A 24,320-nucleotide genomic window follows, 5' to 3' on the forward strand; every position below is an offset into this window, starting at 1 on the left:
ATACATCAAAACAATTAATAGATATTAAAAGATGACTCTTCAAAATCCCTACTTTTAAGAACTATATGACCACTAGTAAAAAAAAAAAAGTCATTTGATTGGGTCCTTTATTGCTCCTATTCTGTGCTATCTACCTTGAGTTCTGAATTCAGCTCAACATTTGGGTTCTTGTCTTTACAGCTTCATTTGCATTAGGATGCTCAATCACCATTACTGGTGTGATGTGTGTGTGTGTGTGTGTGTGTGTGTGTGTACGTACGTACGTGCGTGTGTGTGTGTTACAGACAGTGGTAGTTTTTGCATAAAAATGCTCTGACCTTCAACAGACTTCATGTTCTGGTAGGGCTGGGGAAGTATCCACTGTTAGTTGGTTTTAAAAAGTTAACATTAGTTGAAGAATTTATCGGTATGATGTATCCCATCATTGCATGAATTTTTCTGGGGATAGTTGAAATAACCTGTCCAGTAAAAGTAATCAATAAACTCAGAAATATTTTTCCCTCTCCCTATCCATGGCACGCGTTCTTAAATGAGCATTTCCCTTCAAAATGTACATATCTTGTCTAGTATGTGTTGAGGACATGGCTATGTATATGAATGATAGGCTTCCATAAAGTTTTGTTTAGCACACATACTTCAGGGAGAAAACCAAATGCAGTTGAACACTGATGTGGCACTCAACTCAGAAAGATGTATAAAGCGATTTAAAAGTTGGTGAATAGAGAAGGATAAAAAGAAATATGTAGTTCTTCAATATCCAGGCCTTCCTTACTGAGATTTAGTTTGATGGACAGTAGTGGTTAAAGATACTGGATTAAAATCCAGGAGAACTGAGTTCTAGTCCCAGTTTAAGCACAAAGCCACTAGGAAAAGTCTTTTTGTGTTCGAGGAAAAAGGCAATGACAGGTTTACCAAGAAAACTGCATGGACTGGTAGTTGCAAAGAACCAGAGTTGACCTAATGGATGATAAATGAGCACAATGGTGAAGAGTGAGCTACACATGTTAAATAAACAATAATTCCAAATAAAATATATGTTGCTATAAACATGGAAGACAAAACACATCTTAGCATTTCCATGTAAAGCAAATTCTTTAAAAAAAAAGCTTTATTATATAGGGTTTTTTTGAAGGGATTACAGCTAAATAATCCTATAGATAAACCTACCTTATTACAACAACTAATGATCTTCCTTTCTAGGACAATTTAAGAAAAAAAGATACATATTTCATTGAGAACTTAACTACCAAAACATAGCCACTAGAAAGACAGGCTTTAAAAATACAAAATTCTAATGAATTTTTTTTTGTACTAAATTTCATTGTCATGTAATAGACAAATGTGTTTTGTCAGCTTACATTGACTATAATATTGATCCTTCTTCAATAATATCAGCGGCATACTATTTCAAAAATAAGAACTACTCAGTTTTTCTCTTTGAAAGTATTTACTGGTGGCATACATGGCTCTTTATATATATTGCAACTGTTCTTTCTTAAAATTATTTGTGACTCTTATGACCAGTTGCAATGCTCCTTCTGTCTTTTTTGTTAGGCCTGTAGCACAGTCAAAGAAAGATGAGTCCAATTGTAAGTGAATCTTTGGCATCTCATTAAGCTCTTTCTTCTTCTTGTTTTCTCCCCAGATTTCAAGATGAATCATTAATGTGGAATGTATAGACATTAATTCCAATATCAGAAAACAAAACAAAAAATCAGCATTCAGGACAGTCAAAAATAGTTTTGGGAACTTCATATAGATAGTTAGTCACAAGCTGCATCCCTCTGGTGGATAGAGGGATAGTGTTATTAAAAAGATTCAATTAATTAAACTTTTTGCTATATATACATAAGCATACATACATACATACATACATACATACATACAGAGATAGACATATAAGATATTCATCTACATATATATGTAGATATGCACATATAAATACAAGCATGCATACATACACATACACACATTTATATGCATACCTGTCTGTATATCTCTGTCTATCTACAGTATCTATCTACTACAGTATCTATTATATCTATCTATCTATCTATCTATCTATCTGATCTATATGATTTTAGGAATTTATCTTCTTTATCTTCCTCCTCTTCTCTTTCTCCTTCTTTCTCCTCCTTTTTTTACCCTTCAACATTTTGTCAACTTCTATCTTTTTTTTCATCTATATTATATTTCACAAAATTATATTTGACAAAATGATACCATAGAAGAATAAAGCAATAGGTGCAATAGAATATCTGTATAATCTCTAACTAACTCATGCTGGATTCTTTGTTTCATTTTAGGGTATTTTGATCATGAGTGCCAACAAAATTGTTCAACAAAATTCAAGTTTTGTGACTCCTGTTATTGAAACTTCCTGCATTTCGAAACTCATTTTCTTGAAGAAACCACATATATTATAACTCACAAGAAAAATGCATTCACCAGCCATAAGTTCAATTGTATGGTCAATGCATTCCATTAAACAAAAGTGTGATTTATTAGTTTTAACTTGACTGTCTTATATAAATTCAGTCATAATTTGTAATGCATAGCCTATCACAGCTTAGGATGTAAGGTAATCCAAGCCAATTTTGGGTAATAAATTTAACCATGTTAAGCATGTCATGGCTCAACATAATATGTGAAGTTAGTTATACACTCTAGCATTTGCAAACACATTGTTCAGTTTATACAATCCCAGATAAGTAGCAATTGTCATGTAATCATGTTGTAGGTTGTGTGCAACTCTACACTAGTTGCACCCTGAGCAGCATCAGGGTACAGAATTATACACCTGGAAGAAGTAGAACTATTCATATGACAAATTTAACATATTGATTGCTTCCATTTGAAAGTACTACTTATTGTTGGCATTAGCATGGTAGTTAAAGAGAATGGAAAACCAGAAGCACCAGAGCAATTTTAAAAATTAGAACTCTCCTGAACACGCTTAGCTTTCTACTTTTCCTCCCTAATATTCACAAATGCACTTAGTAAAACCTTGATTTATTTTAATCAGAGAAGATAGACTGCATAATAAGGATAGAGTGATGATTAACTTCCAAAATAAATAACTAGATAGAAAGTTCAAAAATTCTGAGCAAAGCAATTGGTGATAAAAACATTGATATCCCCTACTGTCTTTCATGTTGAATTAAAGCGTATGCAGTTGGCCAACTACAATGGACTAGATTAGAATGGTTATAAATGATACCTTATTGGGTGTGACTTTGTTAGTCATATGCCACCATAAATATTACTGGATTCATTTCAGAATAAGCTGGGGGAAATAGATAATAAATAGATTTTATTTATTTCTTAGAAGAGGATTAATATCTTAGCTGACTTTTCAGGATAGGATAGGATATGATAGGAGGTGAAATAGGATGGGATGGATGGAATGCAATGCAATGCAATGCAATGCAATGGAATGGAATAGAATAGAATAGAATAGAATAGAATAGAATAGAATAGAATAGAATAGAATAGAATAGAATAGAATAGAATAGAATAGAATAGAATAGAATAGAATACCTTATTGGCCAAGTGTGACTGGACACACAAGGAATTTGTTTCCAGTGCATAAGCTCTCAATGAACATACAACAATAGTGATAAGCAATAAAGTTATAGTCATAAGAAGATGAGATAGGTAATAGGGAAGATGAGAATAATGATGATAATACTGCCTTTTTAGATAGTTTGACACTGTTGTGGGAATCTGGTGGCATACTTACGTATTTATTATTGGGTTGCTTTTTAATTTTAATTTTTGTTTGGAAGAGCTCTTTGTCCATGCCTTTTGATAGTTACTTTGGTGCATTTGTTGAAAAACAGGTATCCCTGAAAGCCAGCTGGGTGACCTTGGGCCAGTCACGCTCTCTCAGCTCAACCTATATCATAGAGTGGTTGTTGTAGGAAAAATAGGGGGAGGAAAGAGTATGTATGTTCACTACCTTGAGTCAGTTATAAAATAATAAAGGTAGGATTAAAAATCTAATAAATAATAATAATACATTTTATATATGTTGAGTATGTTTTCTGTAAGTGCTAGCCAGCAGGAAATTGCACTGGTTGTCAGATCTTGGGGTCTACTCTTAAGGATCACAGAATGGAATGCAAAGACATTGCACTGGTTTTCAGATAAAATGCAATCGTCTTATGTCCACTTTTTTTTTCTTTCCATACTAATAAAAGATTTGAAATGATACCTTAAATGCTATAAGGCAGAAACTGAAAATGCATGCTGGTTCCAAGCTCATGTTTGAGTGATACTCAGAATCCTCAGAAATAAATCACTTAAATTTGGTAGTGATTTGTCAGAAGGTATGTGTTAGCACCAATTTTTGAAAATCCACATAATATTCCTTTTTTAATTCCAGAGAAGCATTTACATCTGCATCTGAGTCCCAATGTATATTCCTTGGAGTCTCTGTTACTGATCCTGTGTTGTGTATAACATAGAGCAGTGAAGAAAAGAGAGCGGCTAATGGTACCATAACATATAAAAATAAAATATTTTAAACAAAAAGCACTTGCGTTGATTCTGGAGTAGAAGCGTGCAGAATGTTTTGAAACCATTCTAACTTAATCAAAAATATTTCCACTTTGAGACAGCTGAGTTTGCACTTCTGGTAAGGTGGTCAAAACAGCTGTTTCCAACTCAAAGCAAGAAATCTGAACTCAAAATATTTTGTGTGCCTCTACTGGAGATGGTTAAGCATAACAATGCTATAGCTCATGATCGAGAGCTGTAAAACTGTAAAAATTGTAAACATTTTCTTTTGGTAATCAGACAGTATTTTTATTATATATCTGAATGGATAAATAAGTCTAAGTAAAAAAACATACTGTAGTATAACATTAGATGACTATATTGAGTTGTTGTAGGTGTGTATATTAATGTAACAGCAATATTTGAGATAGCATCCATATTGTTTGGAATAAGTGGAACTTGGCATTTGGGCAATCTGTTCTACTATCAGCTTTTTGAATCAACTAAGTATAGCTTACTGGCTTTGCTTGGCTCAATGATATTATCTAAGTAGTTGTGTTCAGATGCAAATTTAGCAGCACCACATTAGGAGATTAAAACATAGATATCCACTTTTATTATCATCATTTTAATAAATTGCTAAACAAATGTCTTTAAGCACTTACTGTAGTGTTTTGATTCTTGATGATCGTGACTTGTCATTCTCAGTTTTACAGCGTGAACTCCCTAAAATTGATCTGCTTGAGAAATGAGTAAACAATGTTAGCACGGTTGAAATTATCTTTTTTTCTGATTTATGTATGTAATTATTTATTTATATCTTTAACTTTTATGAATATGATGAAAAGCTTGGAACCACGTGCTTCTTTTTTAGAATCTCAAAAATTATTCAGATTTTAGTGACTTTCAACTAGTTCCTTGTCCATTCTGAAGGCTGCCTCCTTTTCTCATTTCTCTCTCTCCCATCTCTCTGAAGTATTTGTGTTGTTTCCCTTATGAACTTTTATTTCATAGTAATCATGAACTCTTTCTTCAAGAAATAGAAATGGGTTAATAGCTGGTGTCTGTTTCAAGACTGACTGTAATTAGAAGACATATTATATACCCTGTAATTTGTAAAAAAAAAAAAAAAGATTACAGAAAGTTTTTGACTAAACAGTCCTCACTATTTGTTTAGTGACTCTTTGAAGTCACAACGACATTCAGAAAGTGACTTACAACTGTTCCTCACCATTACGACCACTGCAGCATCTTCATGGCTACGTGATCAAAATTTGTGCGCTTGGTAACCAGCACGTATGTATGATAGTTGCAGCATCCTGCCATTACCCACCTTCCCAATTGGCTTCTGACAACCAAAGTCGATGTGGAAGCTGGATTCACTTAAAGACCACAGGATTTACTTAACTGCAGTGATTCGCTTAACAACCACGGCAATAAAGGTCGTGAAATTGAACTCTACTCACTTGAGAACTGTCTTGCTTAGCAACCACATAAATTCCTCTCACAATTATGGTTGTAACTCTAGGGCTACCCTGTGTAAGTTTGGGCCTGGCCCATGAAGCATTTTTCATGTAAAGTGGGATGAATTGAGTTCTCCATTTTTATGGAAAATTCTGACTATAATAAAATGCCTTAGTGTGAACCCGGGAAACGTTTCTTAAACATTGGTTACCCAAACAAGTAGAGTACAGTCCTCGACTTATGACCAAAACTGAGCCCAAAATTTATGTTGTTCAGTAAGAAATTTCTTAATTGGGTTTTGTCCCATTTTATGACTTTTCTTGCTGCATTTGTTAACTGAATCACTGCAGTTGTTAAATTAGTAATACAGTTGTTAAGTGAATCTGTCTTCCCCATTGACTTTCCTTGTCAGAAGGTCTCAGAAGATGGGCACATGACCCCAGGACACTGCGACTGTCATAAATATGAACCAGTTGTCAAGCTTCCGAATGTAGATCACGTGACCATGGGGATGCTGCAATAGTCATACATGTGAAAAACAGTCATAAGTTGGTTTTATTCAGTGACGTTGTAACTGAATGGTCACTAAATGAAATGTTGTAAGTTGAGGACTACCTATATGTTAAGCCATGTGCTACTTAAGTCTAATTCCTTCCCATTGATGTACTCACTTCGATTGTGGCTTTCTTAGGATAGATGATAGATAGATAGATAGATAGATAGATAGATAGATAGATAGATAGATAGATAGATAGATAGACAGATAGATAGACAGACAGACAGACAGACAGACAGATGAGGGGAGATTATTCAGGGCATGGCAAGTTTGTTCCTTCATATCTAAATCAAGATTTTATATTGTGGGTCAGGTAAAAAAACTGAGGAAAGGAAACCTACCTGATGGGTTGGACATTTGACTATAATGACTGAGCAGTTTTTAAAGACAGGAGATTTATTTCACTTTTATAGTATTTACTTAATTGTTTCAATGTCCACTGTACAAATGCTGTCTCCCTTGTAACACTGTGCTTGTGCAAACATGTTGTTGAATGTGTGCACAATTCACATGGCTGTGTCTTTGAACAAGCAAGAAAATAGTTTCTTTTTCTTTGCGTCTCAATCTGTAATTTATCCAATAGAAACTCTTATCATATTATTATGTGAATGATGAGTCCATAAGTCTGTATTGGTAAGGAAAAAGGGTTATATGAACTGGAAGTACTAATGTTCATTTATGTAAATGGAATACTTGTAATGCATCTAAGGACTAGATGGATAACTTGAGCAATTTGATTTTCTTTGTGGATCTCAATCCAGAAAGTGCTTGAGAAGAATCTCATATTTAAGAATATATAGGAAGACATTTTATGCCAAATGAAATCATTGATCTAAGAAATCTATGTGAACATTACACATGCTAATCAAATTTAAACATGTGGGAAATACTGGAAGGGTTGTCATCAAAAGGAAGAGCAGGGATATCTCTTGAATCCAACTTTAATAAAGGCTTATAGTTGTCCAAATGTAATTAAAAATCCATTAACCTAACTTGTCAAAAGTAACCATAGCTCGAATTGCAGTCACTTTCAGGATTGAAAGGTCATTATTTCAAGGCCTACTGTTCAATGGGATCAGACTTCATTAATTTGTGTTTTCCTATAAACATCATAATATGAAATTTCATAATTATCTGATGCCAGTAATTAAAGCTTATAGTATTAGTCCGATTTTAGAGGGTTGTTTCAGTGACCATGAACTGATTAGAGTGAATTTAGAAGCTTAGATATCAATCAAATTTAGTTTGGGGTAAACTTTTATTAGAATTAAATGTTAATTGCATATTTCTGAGGAATCTACTAATCCATAACTTTGGGGGAATTCCCCCCTGCATTTACATCCGTCTGTGTGAATAAAAAAAATCTGAAGCTGCACTCTTATAAAGAAACAATACTTTGTGTGCAGAAACAGAGTGGAATTAAAATTGTGTATATTCAACCAATATATTCAAATAAAACGTGTGTGTGCGTGTGTTTTCTTAAGTTTTCGCGGGTACCTACATGTATGGTATTCAGCTTTGTTCGGGTATTTTCCCACGTCATTATAGTTGTGCTTTTAAAGTTGTAGCAATGTTTCGGCAGAATGTCATCTGCCATCATCAGGCTTCTCATCTGCCATCATCAGAAGCCTGATGATGGCAGATGAGATTCTGCCGAAACGTTGCTACAACTTTAAAAGCACAACTATAATGACGTGGGAAAATACCTGAACAAAGCTGAATGCCATCCATACATACATACATACATACATACATACATACATACATACATACATAAACTGTGCGTGCTGTTGATTCTCCATCACTATTATCACCCCACTCTCCTTTGAGAATTTACATTTTGTTACATGGATACTTGTTCTATTTTGACTTCTGGCCATTTATATTATGCACAAAAATAGTTTAAAGGTTGGCAATGTGATCCAGTCCGTTTGACAACTAATTCTTCTAATCAAGAAAAAAAAAACCCTCAAAGCATGAAATTTGAATGAAATGTGTGATTATAATTCAAGAACTGTTTATTCAAGTCTCTTAGGACCTCCCAAATAAATACAGAACAAGGAAGTTAGAGAAAGCCCTCTGCTCTCTCTTCTTTTTTCTAAAATCTGTGTAGCGGCTGGCACTCTTTATGTTGATTCATAGAGAATACCAAATAAAATTTTACCATTAGCGAAGGAAGGAAGGAAGGAAGGAAGGAAGGAAAGAAAGAAAGAAAGAAAGAAAGAAAGAAAGAAAGAAAGAAAGAAAGAAAGAAAGAAAGAAAGAAAGAAAGAAAGGACTTACTTCAAGACTAACATTGCCATCTCTTGCTGTTTATTAATACTGTATGTGTTTTGTTACCATGTTGAGTGGTAGGAAAATAGGTGCTTTGAATTATTAAAGTTGATTCTGGAGAATAGCTTTATGCTCAGATGGCATTTGCTTCAGCATATGCAAATTATTTAGTTTCATTTGGGATCAGTTCCCAGGGGCACCCCTTTACTCTGATGCTCTGAATTTGGCAAGCTGAATCCAGTCCCATTCTTCTCCCCCCTTGCGCTCCCCTTCCCCAGCCAGCCCTTTTAAACCTGTTCCCCCCACACACACACTTTTTTTTTTTGCTTTTTTGGATTAGACAGCAGAGCGTAAAAGAAAAAATCAGAGTCGGTCTCTACCCAGTGGCATCGAATTGTGCCCTGAACATGCTTTATTTGTCTTCGTAGGCTGAGGGTAACAATACATGAAAAGCTGGAGAACCGTTAGATGAGATCCATGCTGAGGGAAAAGATCCCTCTCCCAACCCCAAACCGCCCCCCCCACCCCCCCAATTCTATTTTCCAGGAAAGTTCTCAAAGGCTGGGTCATCATCTTAAGCAACCCAAAACGTGCATCGCCAAACTCCCTCTCCTGTCCCCCCCCTCTTCCTCTTCTCCCCCCTCCCGCAAAAAAACACCCCCGAGCCGAAATAAACAAACAAGCAAGTGCAAGATCAGGTTCCCTTCCCAATTGATTTTCCCCTTGAAGCCAATGCCAGCTCTGTAGTTGAATTAACTTCTAACGCTTCCAATCCGTTTCCTGCTTCCAACCGAAAAGCCTGGGATTTAGAGAGAGTCGGGGGGTGGGGTGGGGGAAATAAAAATAAAAATAATGACGAGGAAGAAGAAGAAGAATTAATAATAGTAATAAATCACCCAACCCACCCCACAACAGCACCCTAGGCTTGGAGCAGGGGTTTTTTTGTGTGTGTTTCCCTTGCTTCACGTTCAACCCTGTATTTTTGTAGGTAGTCGAGCAGGCTGTGAGAAAACACTGGCTCCTCTTTCCTTTTCAGCGAGGTCAGAGAGACGTGTGGGCTTTAAAAAAAAAAAAAAAAAAAGTCCTCCCCCCTCCCCTTTCCCTGAGTCGAGTTCTCAGGCAGCTGCATACAATGCTGGGAGGCAGCCAGCAGCACAGACAGATGGTACAGTTATTAGATGTGCATCATACGATTCCCTTCCTGCCACTCGCTTTTTAATCAAATTAAAACAAAAAAGAAAGAGTGGGAGAAGGAGGGGGGGGGAGTCAATTAACTGCATTTGTATTCTCTTCAATAATTGACCCTATTCCACTTTTTTACCCCTAAGGCAGATCAGTGGAAATTTTAGGAAAGAAAAGAGTGAAGGCAACTTTTTTATTATTATTAGTAGTAGTAGTAGTAGTAGTATTTAAGGTTTTGGGGTTTTTTTTTAAAAAAAAGCACTAAGAATCAGCATTATTCCAGCAAGTAGACCAATCCAGGGACCCAGTGGAAGCTCTGCCTTTCTCTGTCTCTCTCTCTCTTTGCATTAGGAATTGCAGCTAAATCAGGACTGGGAAGAATTCCAGATTTGCTCTGGAAAGTTAACTGTCTCAGAGAAGACTCCTAGCCGCCGCCCCCCCCTTTCCAAGCACCCCTAACGTCAGGAATGGTTTCTTCCTGCTTTGCATATTCACCATGCTTGGCCTGGCCATATGGGAAAATGCGACTGAAGGAATTGTTGTGAAAAAAGGGACAGCGAGTTTGAAATAAAAGTTGTTAGAGTGGTACTGGAGAGGAAAAAAAAAAAAGAATTCAAGACCATGTATTGTGCATACACAATTCCAGGCATGGGAGGAAATTCTTTGATGTACTACTATAATGGGAAAGCGGTAAGCTCGCTCTGTAATTAAAGGTGTAATTTTGACAAGTTTTATTGTGGTACGAATGAGAGTCATTTGCTGCATTTATTGCTTTGGAAAGTTGTTCTGGGCTGCTTCAGAATACCTTCTGCCTGAGCTATCTAATTCTTGCTAATGTTGTAGTATTGAGCGTAGGTATCGTAAGGTAAGGGAAGAAAATTGAATTTCAGAAAATGCCTTCAGTCAGTTGGCAAAGGATTTTGCAACCTGAAACTTAACTTAACTTAGTTAACTCAAGCTTGTTCCTTTTTAAGCTAGTGTTTATTTCTTCGAATTGTGTTTAGGAATAAGGGCTTTCTTTAAACCACCAGAAAGTGTTCAGTTGTCTGTTCAGAGAAGTTGTTTTTGTTTTGTTTTTCCCTTGAAAACAAGAGTTGGTGCTTCCCGAATCCCAGCCTCAGCTCCGCAGCTGAAGGGATTGAGAATTAACTGACAGAGGGGGAAAAAAACTGATGTAGAACGTGAATTTGAGACTGAAACGCAATGAAAAGAATAATGATGATGCAAAATTACAAAACAAGAGAGAGAAATTCTTGCCAACATCGCATAAATGATGTAGAATTTGTGCCTTGCATCTGAGCTTTTGCTTCCATTAGAAGTACTTTGTTTAAGAAAAAAAAGCAGTGCATCCTGGTGTTTTGTGTACAATTTCAGGAAAGGCTTTCTACCTGCCATCAGGAAGATTGTTTATTTTTTTATATTTTGGTTATGTCTTCAGAAAGATTTTCTTTTTCTTTTTATTTTAATGGTCATTTTAATGTTTTTGAAAAAGCTAGAAAATAATACATTAAAGTTCTCGAGAAAAGGGAAGGCTGAAGTCTGTGCTGTTTCAATTTCTAACATTGCATCTGATATCAATCAGGGTACAGCAAGTTAGGCCAAAAGGGAACTATTACAGTTTTAAACAAGGCCCATTTTAAAGTAGGGGGTTGGCACAAAATAAATTACACAATACTTATGAATGTGTGTTGCAGAAAAACACACTCCGTTATGCACACATTGTAATACATATAGGTAGCTAATATTATTTTATACACCAAATTTATCCTTCTCATGGAAGCGTCTTTTAGAAGGGTTAATATTTTTCTCCATTTATTTGGTTACAGAATATCTGGTTACAATCAAGAACCATAAACTTTGTCAATTTATTATATTGTTCCTCAAGGATATTAGGGAGTAATGCAACTTGTTAAGGAAAATGTTTCATTTTAACTGAGAACTATGAATCACTTTGCATGAGTTGTTGCGGGTTTTTTTTTTAATAATTGGAGGTTTATTTACAAACCTTTATATCCGTACACGAGACAGCTAATTTATGCATTGGATGTAGAGTTTATAAATTTTTATGGGAAATGATATTGTTTTAAAACTGTCAAGGTTAGGAAATAATGAGTTGGCCACTATTTTAACATCACTATTTTTAAAAAATGCATGAATGTAGTTTTGATGGGCAAATGTGATATATGAATTCAAGCTGTCACTGTTTTAGTGTTGTGGTTTTAAAGCTACAAACTTTCTAAAAAATTAAAATGTTCACCTGGCACATATGTCTTCAGCAGAGTGGAATGTATTCTGTCTCGTTTGTGGATAAACAGAAGGATATATGACATCATATTACAAGTTATCTTTGTCTGTTATTCACCCATTAATAAATATTTTCATGTAGGGTTGATTTTTGGAGGTGAGGATAGAAAGAATCAGAACAGGAAGATGGTACTTGTACCACCGAGATAGCTGTCAAATGAAATGTATTTATAGGAACTGTTAAACGACGTTTATTAAAAACAAATCTGTTGGTGTGTGTTCAAGAAAAAGGCAACAAACTTCACACTTTCACGTGCATTGGAATCTGTGTGCCTGTTTGGTAGCGAAGAGAATAAACATTGGGGGTATATCAGCAGAAGGCAGACTTATTCCCTCAAACTGGAGAAATCTAAATTTTTACCTATCTGAAGAAACGTCAATCGTAATTGCACGTTTAAGGATCATGATCAGGCCACAATTCTGGCACCGGGTGAGAAAACAAGAATTGCTTGTGTGTGAGCGCATGGAGTGGACATGTGCATTCACACACACATCTAGGTATATATCTGAAGAGGAATTATTTTTTATATGGCCAGTATTATTCTTGCTCCAATTAGATGTTGTACAGTTCTTGATCTGGTGCCAGGCATCTTGCAGATGCTGTGTATGCCCTGCCTGAATTTGTTTAGAGTGCCTGTCGGGAAGTGCTAGATTTCATTTCAAGTGTTGCACATTCTCCCAATTTGTGCAACCAAAATACAGGCTACGTAATTTTTTTAGGAGCCTTCTTAACTTTATATAAGATGTAGCTTAAAAATCCTCCTCCTCCTCCTCTCCCCTCCCGACAAGCCAATGGTTTGTTTTAAATTCAGTTTGAACTCTCTGAACTGAGAACATCTAGAGAGGAAGTAGGTTATCTCTGGGAATAAACGAAAGTGGGGAAAATGGCAAAATCATTCCAGACCTTTCAGTATTTATATTAGAGTGAGTAGAAGGGTTTGTTTGGGAATGAGGTCTTTGTTGCTTTTATTTTAAAGCAAAAGGCATCTGACCAATTGGGGACTTTTAAATTAATCAGTTTTTGTATAAAGGCATCATAGTGTTTAAGGAAGTTAGGTACTTCCTTTTTTCCAGTTCACCTGTTGTTCATATTTATCTGCTTCTTTTTAGCAAGGAAATGTTTCTTTAAAATTGAGGTATTCTTTTAAAAAAAGAAAAAAAAGAAAGAACAATTTCAGAAAAAAAAACTATGAATAAACATGTGTGGTATATATGTGACGCTCCCTTTCTTGGTCATGCTTAGATTTTTAAAAAAAAATTCTATTTATTTTTGTAATGCATGCTTCTGTTATGTAACATCTCAGCGTAATAGCTTTATCAACAAAGCCTCTGCAGTTGAAAAAGATTGCTTCTCCCAACTCTTAAGACATTAAGATATCTCTTTTGGCATGTATGGTCTGAAATTCTGTAGTCTCACTTTTTTAATCACATGTTTAGAATTCCTAATTGCACATGGCTGAGATTTTAGCAAGCAGTTATTTGATCAAATGACATACTTGAAAGAACGTGAAGACAGCAACGGTGGCATATATTGCAAATGAAATTGAAAACAAAAGTGGCAAAACTTTCACTTAATAGTATTTTAAGATCTCATCATTGATTCTCACCCACATGTGCATGTGATAAATCATATAGAGAGCCCTATAATTATCATAATTGCTCTTTTTTTGTACATTATACCGACAAGCGTGAAGCCATCTCAACAAATAGTGGTTCTCAAATAGTTATTTGTGAAGTTCTCAAATCAAAAAAACGAAATGCTAATGTGTTTTTGTGTTTGCATTCTGTCTGTTCTTATTATTATTAACATTTTTCAGCCACATAGAGTTATAAGAAATAAATATTTCATAGTATTGTTTCTACTAACAGGCTAGGCCAAATAATATAATTAATTCTGTTTATTAACAAGCAGTACATTTATTTCATTTATATACAGGTGATAAAGAATATGTGTAATGGCAAATCACACTTACTGTTGTCTCTTTTCCTGTAAAATTAAATATCTGCCAATTAGATTCCTGTATTTCCATTGTTTTTCTAAGATAAACATACCCAGTAGTTCAAATTATCCTCCATATCCTCCATTTATGATACTAAAGTTTGGAAAAACTGAAAATCAGAAATAAAATATTCACAGACCATTATCCAATAACATGTCAAAAATCTTAGTAAAAATACAGTCCATTAAAAACCATGAGGCCTGTATGATTTAAGGTATCATGTTATTATTATGCATGAAATCTAATTATTTTAGCAATTTGTCAATATAATAAATACCTTATTTATATTTATTTTCATATACATCTATGCAAATTTGTAGCTGTAAACTATGTAACAAGTTGGAAGGGCTTTTTGTTAAGACTTTAACTTATAGTAACCTCCCAACTCAACATGTAATTTAATCTGTAATAAATTATTTTGTAAATATTTTATTAATATCAAGAAATAATAAGAAAAGATTAGTATATACTAATACTTTTAATATTTAAAATCCCATGTGTATACCTATCCTGTTCCACTTTTTAGTGTCACAAGTAAAACAGAAAACATTTCATATTTAAAGTTTTCTTTAAAAAAACAATCTATCTCAGATAGCTCCTATTTTCTGAATGCTGATATAACAATGATATTGTTTCTTTATATTACCAAAGTTAAGCTTTTGTACTTTTACAAATAGATGCTTTAGGATACAATTTCAGTCCTCATTTTTTAATGTAGCCTTACACTACTGCAATAAAAAATACAATGAATAATTTGCAGAGCACTTTTTTATTATAAATGTATAAAGTTGCAATTGTTTTAGAAGCAAATCTGTATTCTACAACTCTTACAAATGAAATAGTGGTTGTTTTATGGAATAATGAATTGATGATCCATACATGGTAAATTAGTATGGTGTCCTTAAGTAATATATTTTTCCAATTCTGGACTGAAAACATTTTGGGGGGTGGGTGGGAGAAGGAGAGAATTAGATTGGTTTGAAAATGCTCATTCCCAGTAGAGCCTTTGAAATACCTTTCCAAGTGTTTCGCAGAAATTGTGCAGAAGAGCAGTTTGCTTCCTGTTTGAAAATACACCATGTCTGGTTCATGTTATATACTCAGTTTACTGTAAAATTGCCATAGTATGTCAAGGACCAAGGGTTTAGCACTGCATTTTACCATGATGTGTTTAGAGAAAGCAACAAAAAAAATAGACATGACTCTCTAGAATCATAGGGATATTCCTGGCTTCCTTTACGTGTTGTGTGTGTTGTGTATGTATTTAGAGAGTGCAAGAGCAAAGGGTGTCTTTGGAAAAGCTCATGTACCTTCTGTGAGAATTTGTGATAAATGATAAATTGTAGAATATTATAAGCCCGATCTGTAACCCAGTGAAGTTGACTCAAAACAATTTTGTTTGGCTTGCAGTCCCTGAGGATAAATTGGTTAAACTCCAGTAACTCAGCTTAACTGGACTGTGGATCGTCTCCACTTTTGTTTTGTCTGAATAGTTGTCTGTCAGACCAGCTTTGCTTTTGACAAGCTTCTTATACACATAAAGGATGTCTGTCTTAAAACACATGTCGGGAAAATGTACGTTCTACAGAACACAGATGAAGCTGACTGATAATGCTAAAGGAAACTGAAAACTCAGTTTCATACCCCAGCTTCCAGAAATCAAGCATTCTATTGATTACCATATTTTAATGTTTTTGTTCTGGAAATTGAAGCATATTTTCTGGAAATTGAATCTCAGTCATGTTGTCTGTATCATATATATGCCCACATGCACAGTTTAAAATCTTGCAGATGTCAATCGGACAGCTATTAAATTTTATATGTTCCTTTTTATTGCTTTTCTTATTACTGTTTGTGATCGGAATTAGTCAACTGCTCTTTACATGCAGAAGGTAAAAAATATTTGGAGGAATTATCCCTGTTAAAACTAAATGGTTACAGAAATCACGGTAGAAGTATGCAATTCACAGAAACTTTTTTTTTCTTTCATGGATCGGAATTGTCTTACATCTCTCAAGCATTAGAGGAAGAGCTGAAAATACCCATAGTTGTAAACTTACCCCAGGTTAAAGTTGCATAATTTACCATACCACAGTTGTCTTTAGAAATGTCATTTTGCCACAATAACAATCTGTGTTTATGATTCCATTTGTATCATATAATACAGACAACTAAAAGAAAGGCAGGAAACTAAGTGTATGTGGCTGTAGAAGAAGGAGGGAAATACTTCTGTGTATCTGGTTTATTTCCCTCAAAAGCTTTTATTTGATTCTTACGGTGACCCAAAAGATCTATGAAGTTGAAAATGGAGGAAACTCTGTACACCTGCATGGGCTTAATAGGTTCCTAACCAGAAACAGGGCTACTATAAATACTGCTTTGTGCAGCACTAACGGGTATTTGAGCTTTTAAGATGCTACAAGCCAAACAGGAGCAGTGTAAGGCTGATCGATGAATGAAAATGGGACTGTCTTTATTTATACGCCCCTGAAATATGTAGTCCTTGCCTATCATTCTCAGGATCCCAAAGGGGAGCTTTCATAGATACCAAATTACGCTTGTTTGGAGAGAAGGCCATGTTGATATAATTGGTGGGGCAGCACGACAATGTTAGATTCCAGCTGCTTCCATTGGAGGGGACTTGCAAATACAGAGAACATGTTAACAATGCAGGCTAACATTTGATGTGGCTTTTTCACCTTTGTGTTTTAGTGAGAATTATAGACTTTGCAAATCTTGACTACTGTCAATAAGGCTGATATAAGACCAAAGCCTGTAATTTTAAAGATTTTGACTTTGAAGCGATGTATCTGTCTGTGTCTGGACATCTGCATATAAAGATACAGACCTACCCACATACTTCTAGCAAAGTTTTTGTAATTATAAGAAGTTTTTGTAATTTTGTAATTATAAGAAGTTTTTGTAATTATTATTATAAAGTTGTTTAATTTTTCTGGCGTGGATTCCACCACGTATGCAGTCTGTTAAAGTCCTTTTCTTTTTAATACATCGTGTATTCCGCATATTTTTCTTGCCCTTAACAGCAGTTTAAGAATGATAGAAAATATTGTGCTGATTGTCTCTAAATCATCTTTGCTTTAAAGGATAAAGGGAGCAAAGTGGAATTGTGGAATTGTTTTGTTGATGGGGGGAAGGGCTGGGGGAGAGTGGAGTCTACAGTGATGTTGCCTGCATATTTAAACTCCGTTAGGAGTGACATGATTAAAATAATCAAATGTATTACTTAAAAAAATTAAAAAGATAAGTAGTGCACCCCATTATTTTATTGACTTTTAAATATGGATTGCAGAAATGTTTACACTTTTAATGGCATTATTAAGCTAAACTGACAGATCAGTGGAAAAAAGTTGATTGCCCAGCATATTATTAACGCTGCACCTGTTACAACAATTCCAGTAGGCACAGAATAACAGAGTAATAGCAATGATCCTTTAGGCAGTTTTCGAGAGCGGTTATAAGGTGGGATTAAGAAAGAAGAAAATAAACTTAAGCACTGATAAAAAAAAAAAAACTAAATTGGAAGGAGGTCCTCTTGGATCCAATTGAACTTATGAGTAGACATGCATAGGACTGCATTCTTAGTGAAATTTTCTCTGGCATATTATGCTAGTTTTGATTAGCATGGAAGCTTTCAGTAATGTTCATAGCTGTTGAGCTCAGAATTAAATACTCAGAATTAAAATGTATATTTTCCGTAATGTTCACCGCTTATTAAATTTCTGGTGTTGAGACATAGAGAAGTGCCCAGTTACTAACTGACTGCCATGTTTGCCATGTCCCTTGATTTAAACAAAGTAAATCTGGATGCAAATTGAACTGAAAACACTGGGTTGTATTGTCAAAAATTAAATGTGGAATTGTGATTTCATATCTGCTGCAATTCATTGCATAGCCGTTTGGTTTTGCAGCCTGCTACACTGGCTTCTGTAACTGAATTATAGATAAATGATGTCTTTTTTGAAATTTAATAAAAAATGGTATTAATTCATATTTCTTAATTTGCTGTCTTAAAAGTGAAGTGAGCTTTGCATAGTCTTTGCAACCCGTACAGTGTAGTTTTCCATTGTGGTTTCTCTTGTGGGAATAATCTTGTTCTGTCCTACAACATCTGTTACGCGTTCGGTGATATGAGCAAAACAGTTCATAAACCATAAGGCCATGCTTATTCTCTACCCATGTTTTTGTTAAATAATGGTAAAATCTAAAATACATCTTCAAAACATCCCTTGCACATTTTGTAAACCCTCCCAATAATCCTCTAAGGCTGAATTGTCACCTCTCCCCCCCGAGCCCCCACCTCCTGCTCCTTTTGTAGGTTGATATTAAGAGTATATCAACCTGTTCTACCCTCCCTGTTCAATTTTGTAGAGAAGAATCTTCTTTGTAAATTAGAGGGGCATATTCAGCAGTCCACGACATTAGATATTCAACGCAGAGAGTGGGAGTTCTAAACTGTAGTTAAATTTGGCAACTCCTCGCATAGGAATTAAAAACTTTTCTTGTTTCTATTAGTTCAGAATTGAGCACTCTTACTATCCTTCTTTAATCTCTAAATAATTGCTGCTGTTTTAGGATTGTGGGAACTAAAATTAGTTCCATTTTGGATTTATTTTCAGCTAATGCATTACTTCCCTGAATAAGCAAGGAAAGAGGGTGTAACCATTACAAAAATAATGGTTAAACTGTTTCTGTGCTGCCTGCAATTTTTGCATGGACTATATAATGCTGGCGCTTCGGATTAATGGCAAAGTTACCCATTTCTAAAATTACACGCCTCTATTTCTATGATTAAAAATGCAGAATTAAGCAGATATGAAACAGATAATTTTTACAGTAATGGCAGTGACCCTTTTTCCTGTCTCTATGGGCAATAAATTCCATGCACTCACCATAGCCAAAGCATGACTGAATAACAGACTGAAACCTGTTATTAGATATCTTTGCAATGCCAGTCATACCGGAAGTTTGGTTGGCAGAGGGAATAATATGTGAAGATCGGTCATGTTTTCATTCAACTAGTTTTCAGCACAGCGGCCATGTTTAAATTAGTTATTTTCAAATCCTGACAGCTGTGCTATTTAAAACAATCCCAGCTGTTGTGATGTAAAATTGAATTTTCTATTAACACCTGGAAAAAAAATGGTGTAGTATTAAATATCCAACCGCTGGAAGGGTAAGATGATATCTTCAGATTTGTCTTTGGTAATCCCATTTACCAAATAAGCAATCCTGCGTGTCTAGTTTTGAAATCGGTTGCAGCAAGAAGGAGCAACATAATGGATTCAGTCTCTTCTTGATATCGGTCTATGAAAATTTACCATGGAAGTAAATTCCAGTCAACTTATTCAGACTTGCCTTGATTTGGCTTAGTTTTATTTTGGCTTACATGGAAAGGCATACCTGTTAACATACTTATCAATCTAATATCAGTGGAATTTGATTAACTGTACAAAAACAGAACCATACATCTTAAAGGATGCATCGGGAATAATCCATAATTCATTCTTATCCTGTAGAGAACAAGCCCCAATATGTGTTTTCGCATATAATATTAATATAATCATTTTAAGGCACTGGAACCAATGTGTTTTCAGCTTTAAGATCTGTTTTCACATGTCTCCTATGAAGGAACAACTCCATAAGTAATAGGACTTATTCACAATTATACAGGTAGTCTTCGACTTACAACAGCTCATTTAGTGACCAGTCAAAGTTGCAACACACTGAAAAAAAAGTGACTTATGACAGTTTTTCAAAATTATGACCATTGTAGAATCCCCATGGTCACATGATCCAAATTCAGATGCTTGGCAACTGACTCATATTTATGACGGTTGCATCTAGGGTCATGTGATTCCGTTTTGCAACTTTCTGACAAGCAGTCAATGGGGAAAGCAGTTTCCATTAACAACTGTTATTACTTTACTAACTGCATTAGCTTAACAACTGTGGCAAGAAAGGTTGTAAAATGAGGCAAAACTTCACTTAGCAACAGAAATTTTGGGCTTCGTTGTTATCATAAGTTGAGGACTGTTGTATATGCATAGGATCACTGTAAATTGAGGATGCAGTATACTGAGATGTAATTACAAGAATAAATGGACTTCACTTTTCTAAGAACTAGAATCTTACAACCTACCATCCACAACATATTGCAAATATATATATTTTTCTGAGCCCAGATATTATAATTTAATCTATCATAGCTGGTCACACAGTAGCCAGATGTTTAGACTGGATTTGGCATTTTTATCCCCCTGTCAACTCCTTCCCAAGGACCTAGCTAAAGTTGTGTGATGGTGTTTAAGGTATCACAGGATGTAAGTTGTTCCAAGTAAAGTTGCCTTTTGCAACTGACTTGGTTGTGAATTTGTCAATGCCAATGGTGTTCAAATGATGCTCCAGATGTTTTGAAATTGCACCCAAGGCGCCTATTACTATTGACACTATTTTTGCTTTCTTTTGCCACAGTTGTTCTGCTTCAATTTGCAAGGTTTTTTTTTTTTTGTAATTTTCTTCAGTTCTTTCTCTTCTCTTCTGCTGCCTCCAGATTCTGCTACATCCACTGTCCATGCTTTTTTGTCTTTCTTATCAATGCTTGTTAAGACGGGTGCTTGTGTAGCAGGTACTTATCTGTTTGATAAATCTAAAATCTCACAACACTTTAGCTTCTTCATTTTCTATTACTTTGTCTGTCTTGGGTTCTATCCATTCTTGCTTCAAGGCAAATGGTGTTTCTTGCATATATTCCAAAGTACCATGGGTTGCTATTTTGTCATGCCGTTGTTTGTAGCCATCTGTGCAATCTTCATGCAGCAACTAACTAGCTGATCCAGTGGTCCACTCTTTTTTTCAGCTGCTTTGCAGAGATGTCATTTGCTTTTCATTGCTTTCTGTTCAATTCTGATTTTATATGCATTTGTTCTTAAGTCTCGGTCTTCTACATCCAGAATTATTCCCTTCATCCCTTTCTTCAACTTTCCTGCTCTTAGCCATTGCCAGATTTTATTGCTGTCTGCATTGCCTGTTGTGTGTGTGTGTGTGTGTGTACGTGTACATAGTGGCCATGTTATACTATGTTTAGCCATGTGTCTCTTCTGTTCCTCATTTGGGGTTTTTTTTTGTAGGCTAGTTTGGTGACTCTGGTATTCCGTAAGCCTTCATCATGTACTAGCTTCAATGCATCTTCCTTAGTGGCCTTTAGATATTATTCCAATTATTATTAAAAAGATATCCCATATAAAAATGAATGGCTATGCATCCAGACCTCATTCATGTTGTAGTACAAATTTTAGTACAGTACAGTTTCAGTCTGGGAAGAGATTTCTTCTTAAAATACCCATTTGAAAATTACCCTAAAATCTACCAGTAAATCTAAGTCGCCTAAGTCAGTGAATCTAAATCTTCTTTCCCACTTAAACATGCAGTTAAACAATCCATCCCTATATCGCTATCAGCATACATGGAATTCTGTGGAATAAAAATTTAAAGCATAAATGGTTTAATACAAACGGACAGCTTTACAAAAATCTTTCTCTTATTATGCCAGATTATTGCTATTTGCTACCACAGGCAGCTGCTATTTTGGTGTCATTTTGTTCTGTTTTCAAATAGTGCTTTTCAACTACTGACTAGGATAGGAATACTATAGTTCTATCCTAATGTAGCCACTCTTGATTTGACTGTCTTTGTGTTGGAGAAATAAAGTTATTTTAGAGTGATGGCCTTTGATTAGTTCTGTTTGTTAACAAGCAGGGGAAAAAACAATTTAATTCCAACCAGTCAAGGGTGAAAACAAGCTCACCTGGGATTAAGTTGGGAGCGTGACTATGAGTTACATTCTAGACTAGGGCTATCAAACTTCCAGCCTGCAGGCCAGATATGTCACGTGCTGGCCACGCCCAGTTTAGCAAAGTTCCGATACGTCATGTGACACTGCCATGACAACATGAGTTTGACACCCCTGTTCTAGACCTATGAATAACATTCTCCATCCTCATGTATCTTTTGAAAAGCTAGCTTAGCTAGTATTAAAGAGAGGACAGTCTATAGGATGGCAAATGTTTGCTAAATACAGTTCCTTACATAGTCTCAACTCATTCATATTTGTTTGTTTTAACATTTCTACACAGTTTTTTCATTCACAATGTATTTATGTGTCTCATATAGGGCAGGCCAAATAATATTCCATAATGATTAAGCCCCAAATCCTCGATGTATCAGAAGCCTTGTAGAACTTCTAGGTAGCTTAATTATATTCTTAGTTAGCTCTGAATTCATAGAAGTAACTACACTTTTTACACAATAACCTTATCTAATTAAAACTGCCATCTTGTAAGATATTTTTATATGTATATGTATCCATCTCTCTCTCTCCACAAATACCACAGTGCAAAATTAACTTCTGCGTATAAATTGTCTGCATGTAAGCAAATTTAGAAAATACATGCATTTATCATGTTCCTTATCCTTGCAGACTCAGTGCTTTCCAGCTAGTACTACTAATGCAGAAATCTGTACAACTGATGGAGATTATAAAAAAGGAGCTTTTCAAACTTGGTGCAGAAATCCAGAAATTACTATAAATTGTGACAATAATAGGAACATACCGGTAGGCAATAGAGGAAATGTTTTGTATTCAAAACACAACTGAATACAGGCAGTGGGTTCTTGTAAATGTTTTTAGTCAAATGGAAAATGGTTGGCAACATTTATGTGTCGCTACCCCCGTTTTTTCCTCTCTGCATTATATCTACCCTTTTATTTGTTGGATTTTACCCTCTAAGCTGCTCATGACAAGATTCATTGAGTTAGATTATCCTTATGACAACCTACAAGTAGTTTAGGCTTAGAGAGACTGGTTGGCCCAAATTAATCCTCTGAAAATGCACCTTAATCTTAAGCATTTGATAGCATTTGATTAATAATGAGTTATATCCAGTTTGTTCATCCACTGATGGAATAGTGTCCCAACAGTGGAACAAATTCCTTTCATCCATCCGCTCCTGTGCTTTTTCCTACGACATGCTCAAATTTTCTCCAGTGGATTGGAGAAAACATTTCAGAGCTGATTTAGGAGCACCCAAGTCTACAAGAAATGGGAGAAGAAATCTTATTAAATAATTGAACATGCATATTTTAAAAAATAGTCCAATTAAATTAAAGAACCCTTCTACAAATAAAAGCAAAGGAAATGTGGTATGTAAACAGTTTAAATAAATATAGCACACTCAAACATTTAAACTATTTTAATCAAATTGTAGGATTGCTTGTATTTGTCCTGGAAATAAATCTTTATTGAACTTCACAAGCTATTCCTGGACACGACTGGATTGCACCATGAATATATGGAAATGCACTTAAATTTGTACCTGTTATTTTCCGGGTTTTAATCATTTGTAGTTTACCTCAATTATGTGGTGGTAATTTTTGTTTTTGCCTGCATGTTGTGCCTGGATCCAGTCTTGGTTCGGTTTATATTCATTTTAATGGTACTGTATTGTGAGCAGCCCAGAGGCAGATGGAATTGGGTGGTACCTAAATTGAATAAAATGAAATAAATACATTTATAGAAATTACTTATGCAGTCTGATCAATACAAAAATTTTTGTATGCTGGACTATGGTAAGCTAGAAATCCACATCCATGATGGAATGCTAACCATAGCCACTCTACTATTTAAGTCAACTTTCTGAAAAAATAAAGAAGTGAATATATACCCATTTGTATTAAAACGTTGCCATATACATCAAGTGTGTGTGAGTGTGTGTGTGTATGTAAGGATTTGTTTTCTTGTGAATACATGTATCAGTAGGGATCAATTGTCCATAGTGAAAGAATATCTGGTACAGACTTTATTTTGAAGATGAATATTACTAATCTCACATGTTTTGTGGATAATGGTAGAGTATAGGCTGTGTTTCTTTATGTTACTATTTAAAACTAATGCTTGCAATTTCATAGTAATCATGGCTAATTTGACCTAGTAGTAGTTTGCAGTCAGAATGGCCAACAGCAGT

The 24,320-nt window shown here is 35.0% G+C and overlaps 1 protein-coding gene across 31 annotated transcripts in view; it reads left to right on the forward strand.

Moving 5' to 3' along the window:
- TCF4 (transcription factor 4) overlaps positions 1–24,320 on the forward strand; it is a 419,947-nt gene that overhangs the window by 283,803 nt on the left and 111,824 nt on the right. The window contains exon 1 of one of the 31 annotated variants that reach the window (XM_026715183.2): positions 10,462–10,666. The exons of 28 other annotated variants lie outside the window; for them this stretch is intronic. In XM_026715183.2, the coding sequence (XP_026570968.1) occupies positions 10,598–10,666 (69 nt within the window). In that variant the 5' untranslated portion in view covers positions 10,462–10,597. Of the gene's footprint in view, positions 1–10,461; positions 10,667–24,320 lie in introns of those variants that run through there. 2 more of the 31 variants (XM_026715242.2, XM_026715199.2) reach the window with 2 other exon arrangements.

Source organism: Pseudonaja textilis, chromosome 2 (genome assembly GCF_049901715.1).
Source record: "Pseudonaja textilis isolate UNSWEBS1 chromosome 2, rPseTex1.2, whole genome shotgun sequence".
NCBI lineage: Eukaryota > Metazoa > Chordata > Lepidosauria > Squamata > Elapidae > Pseudonaja > Pseudonaja textilis.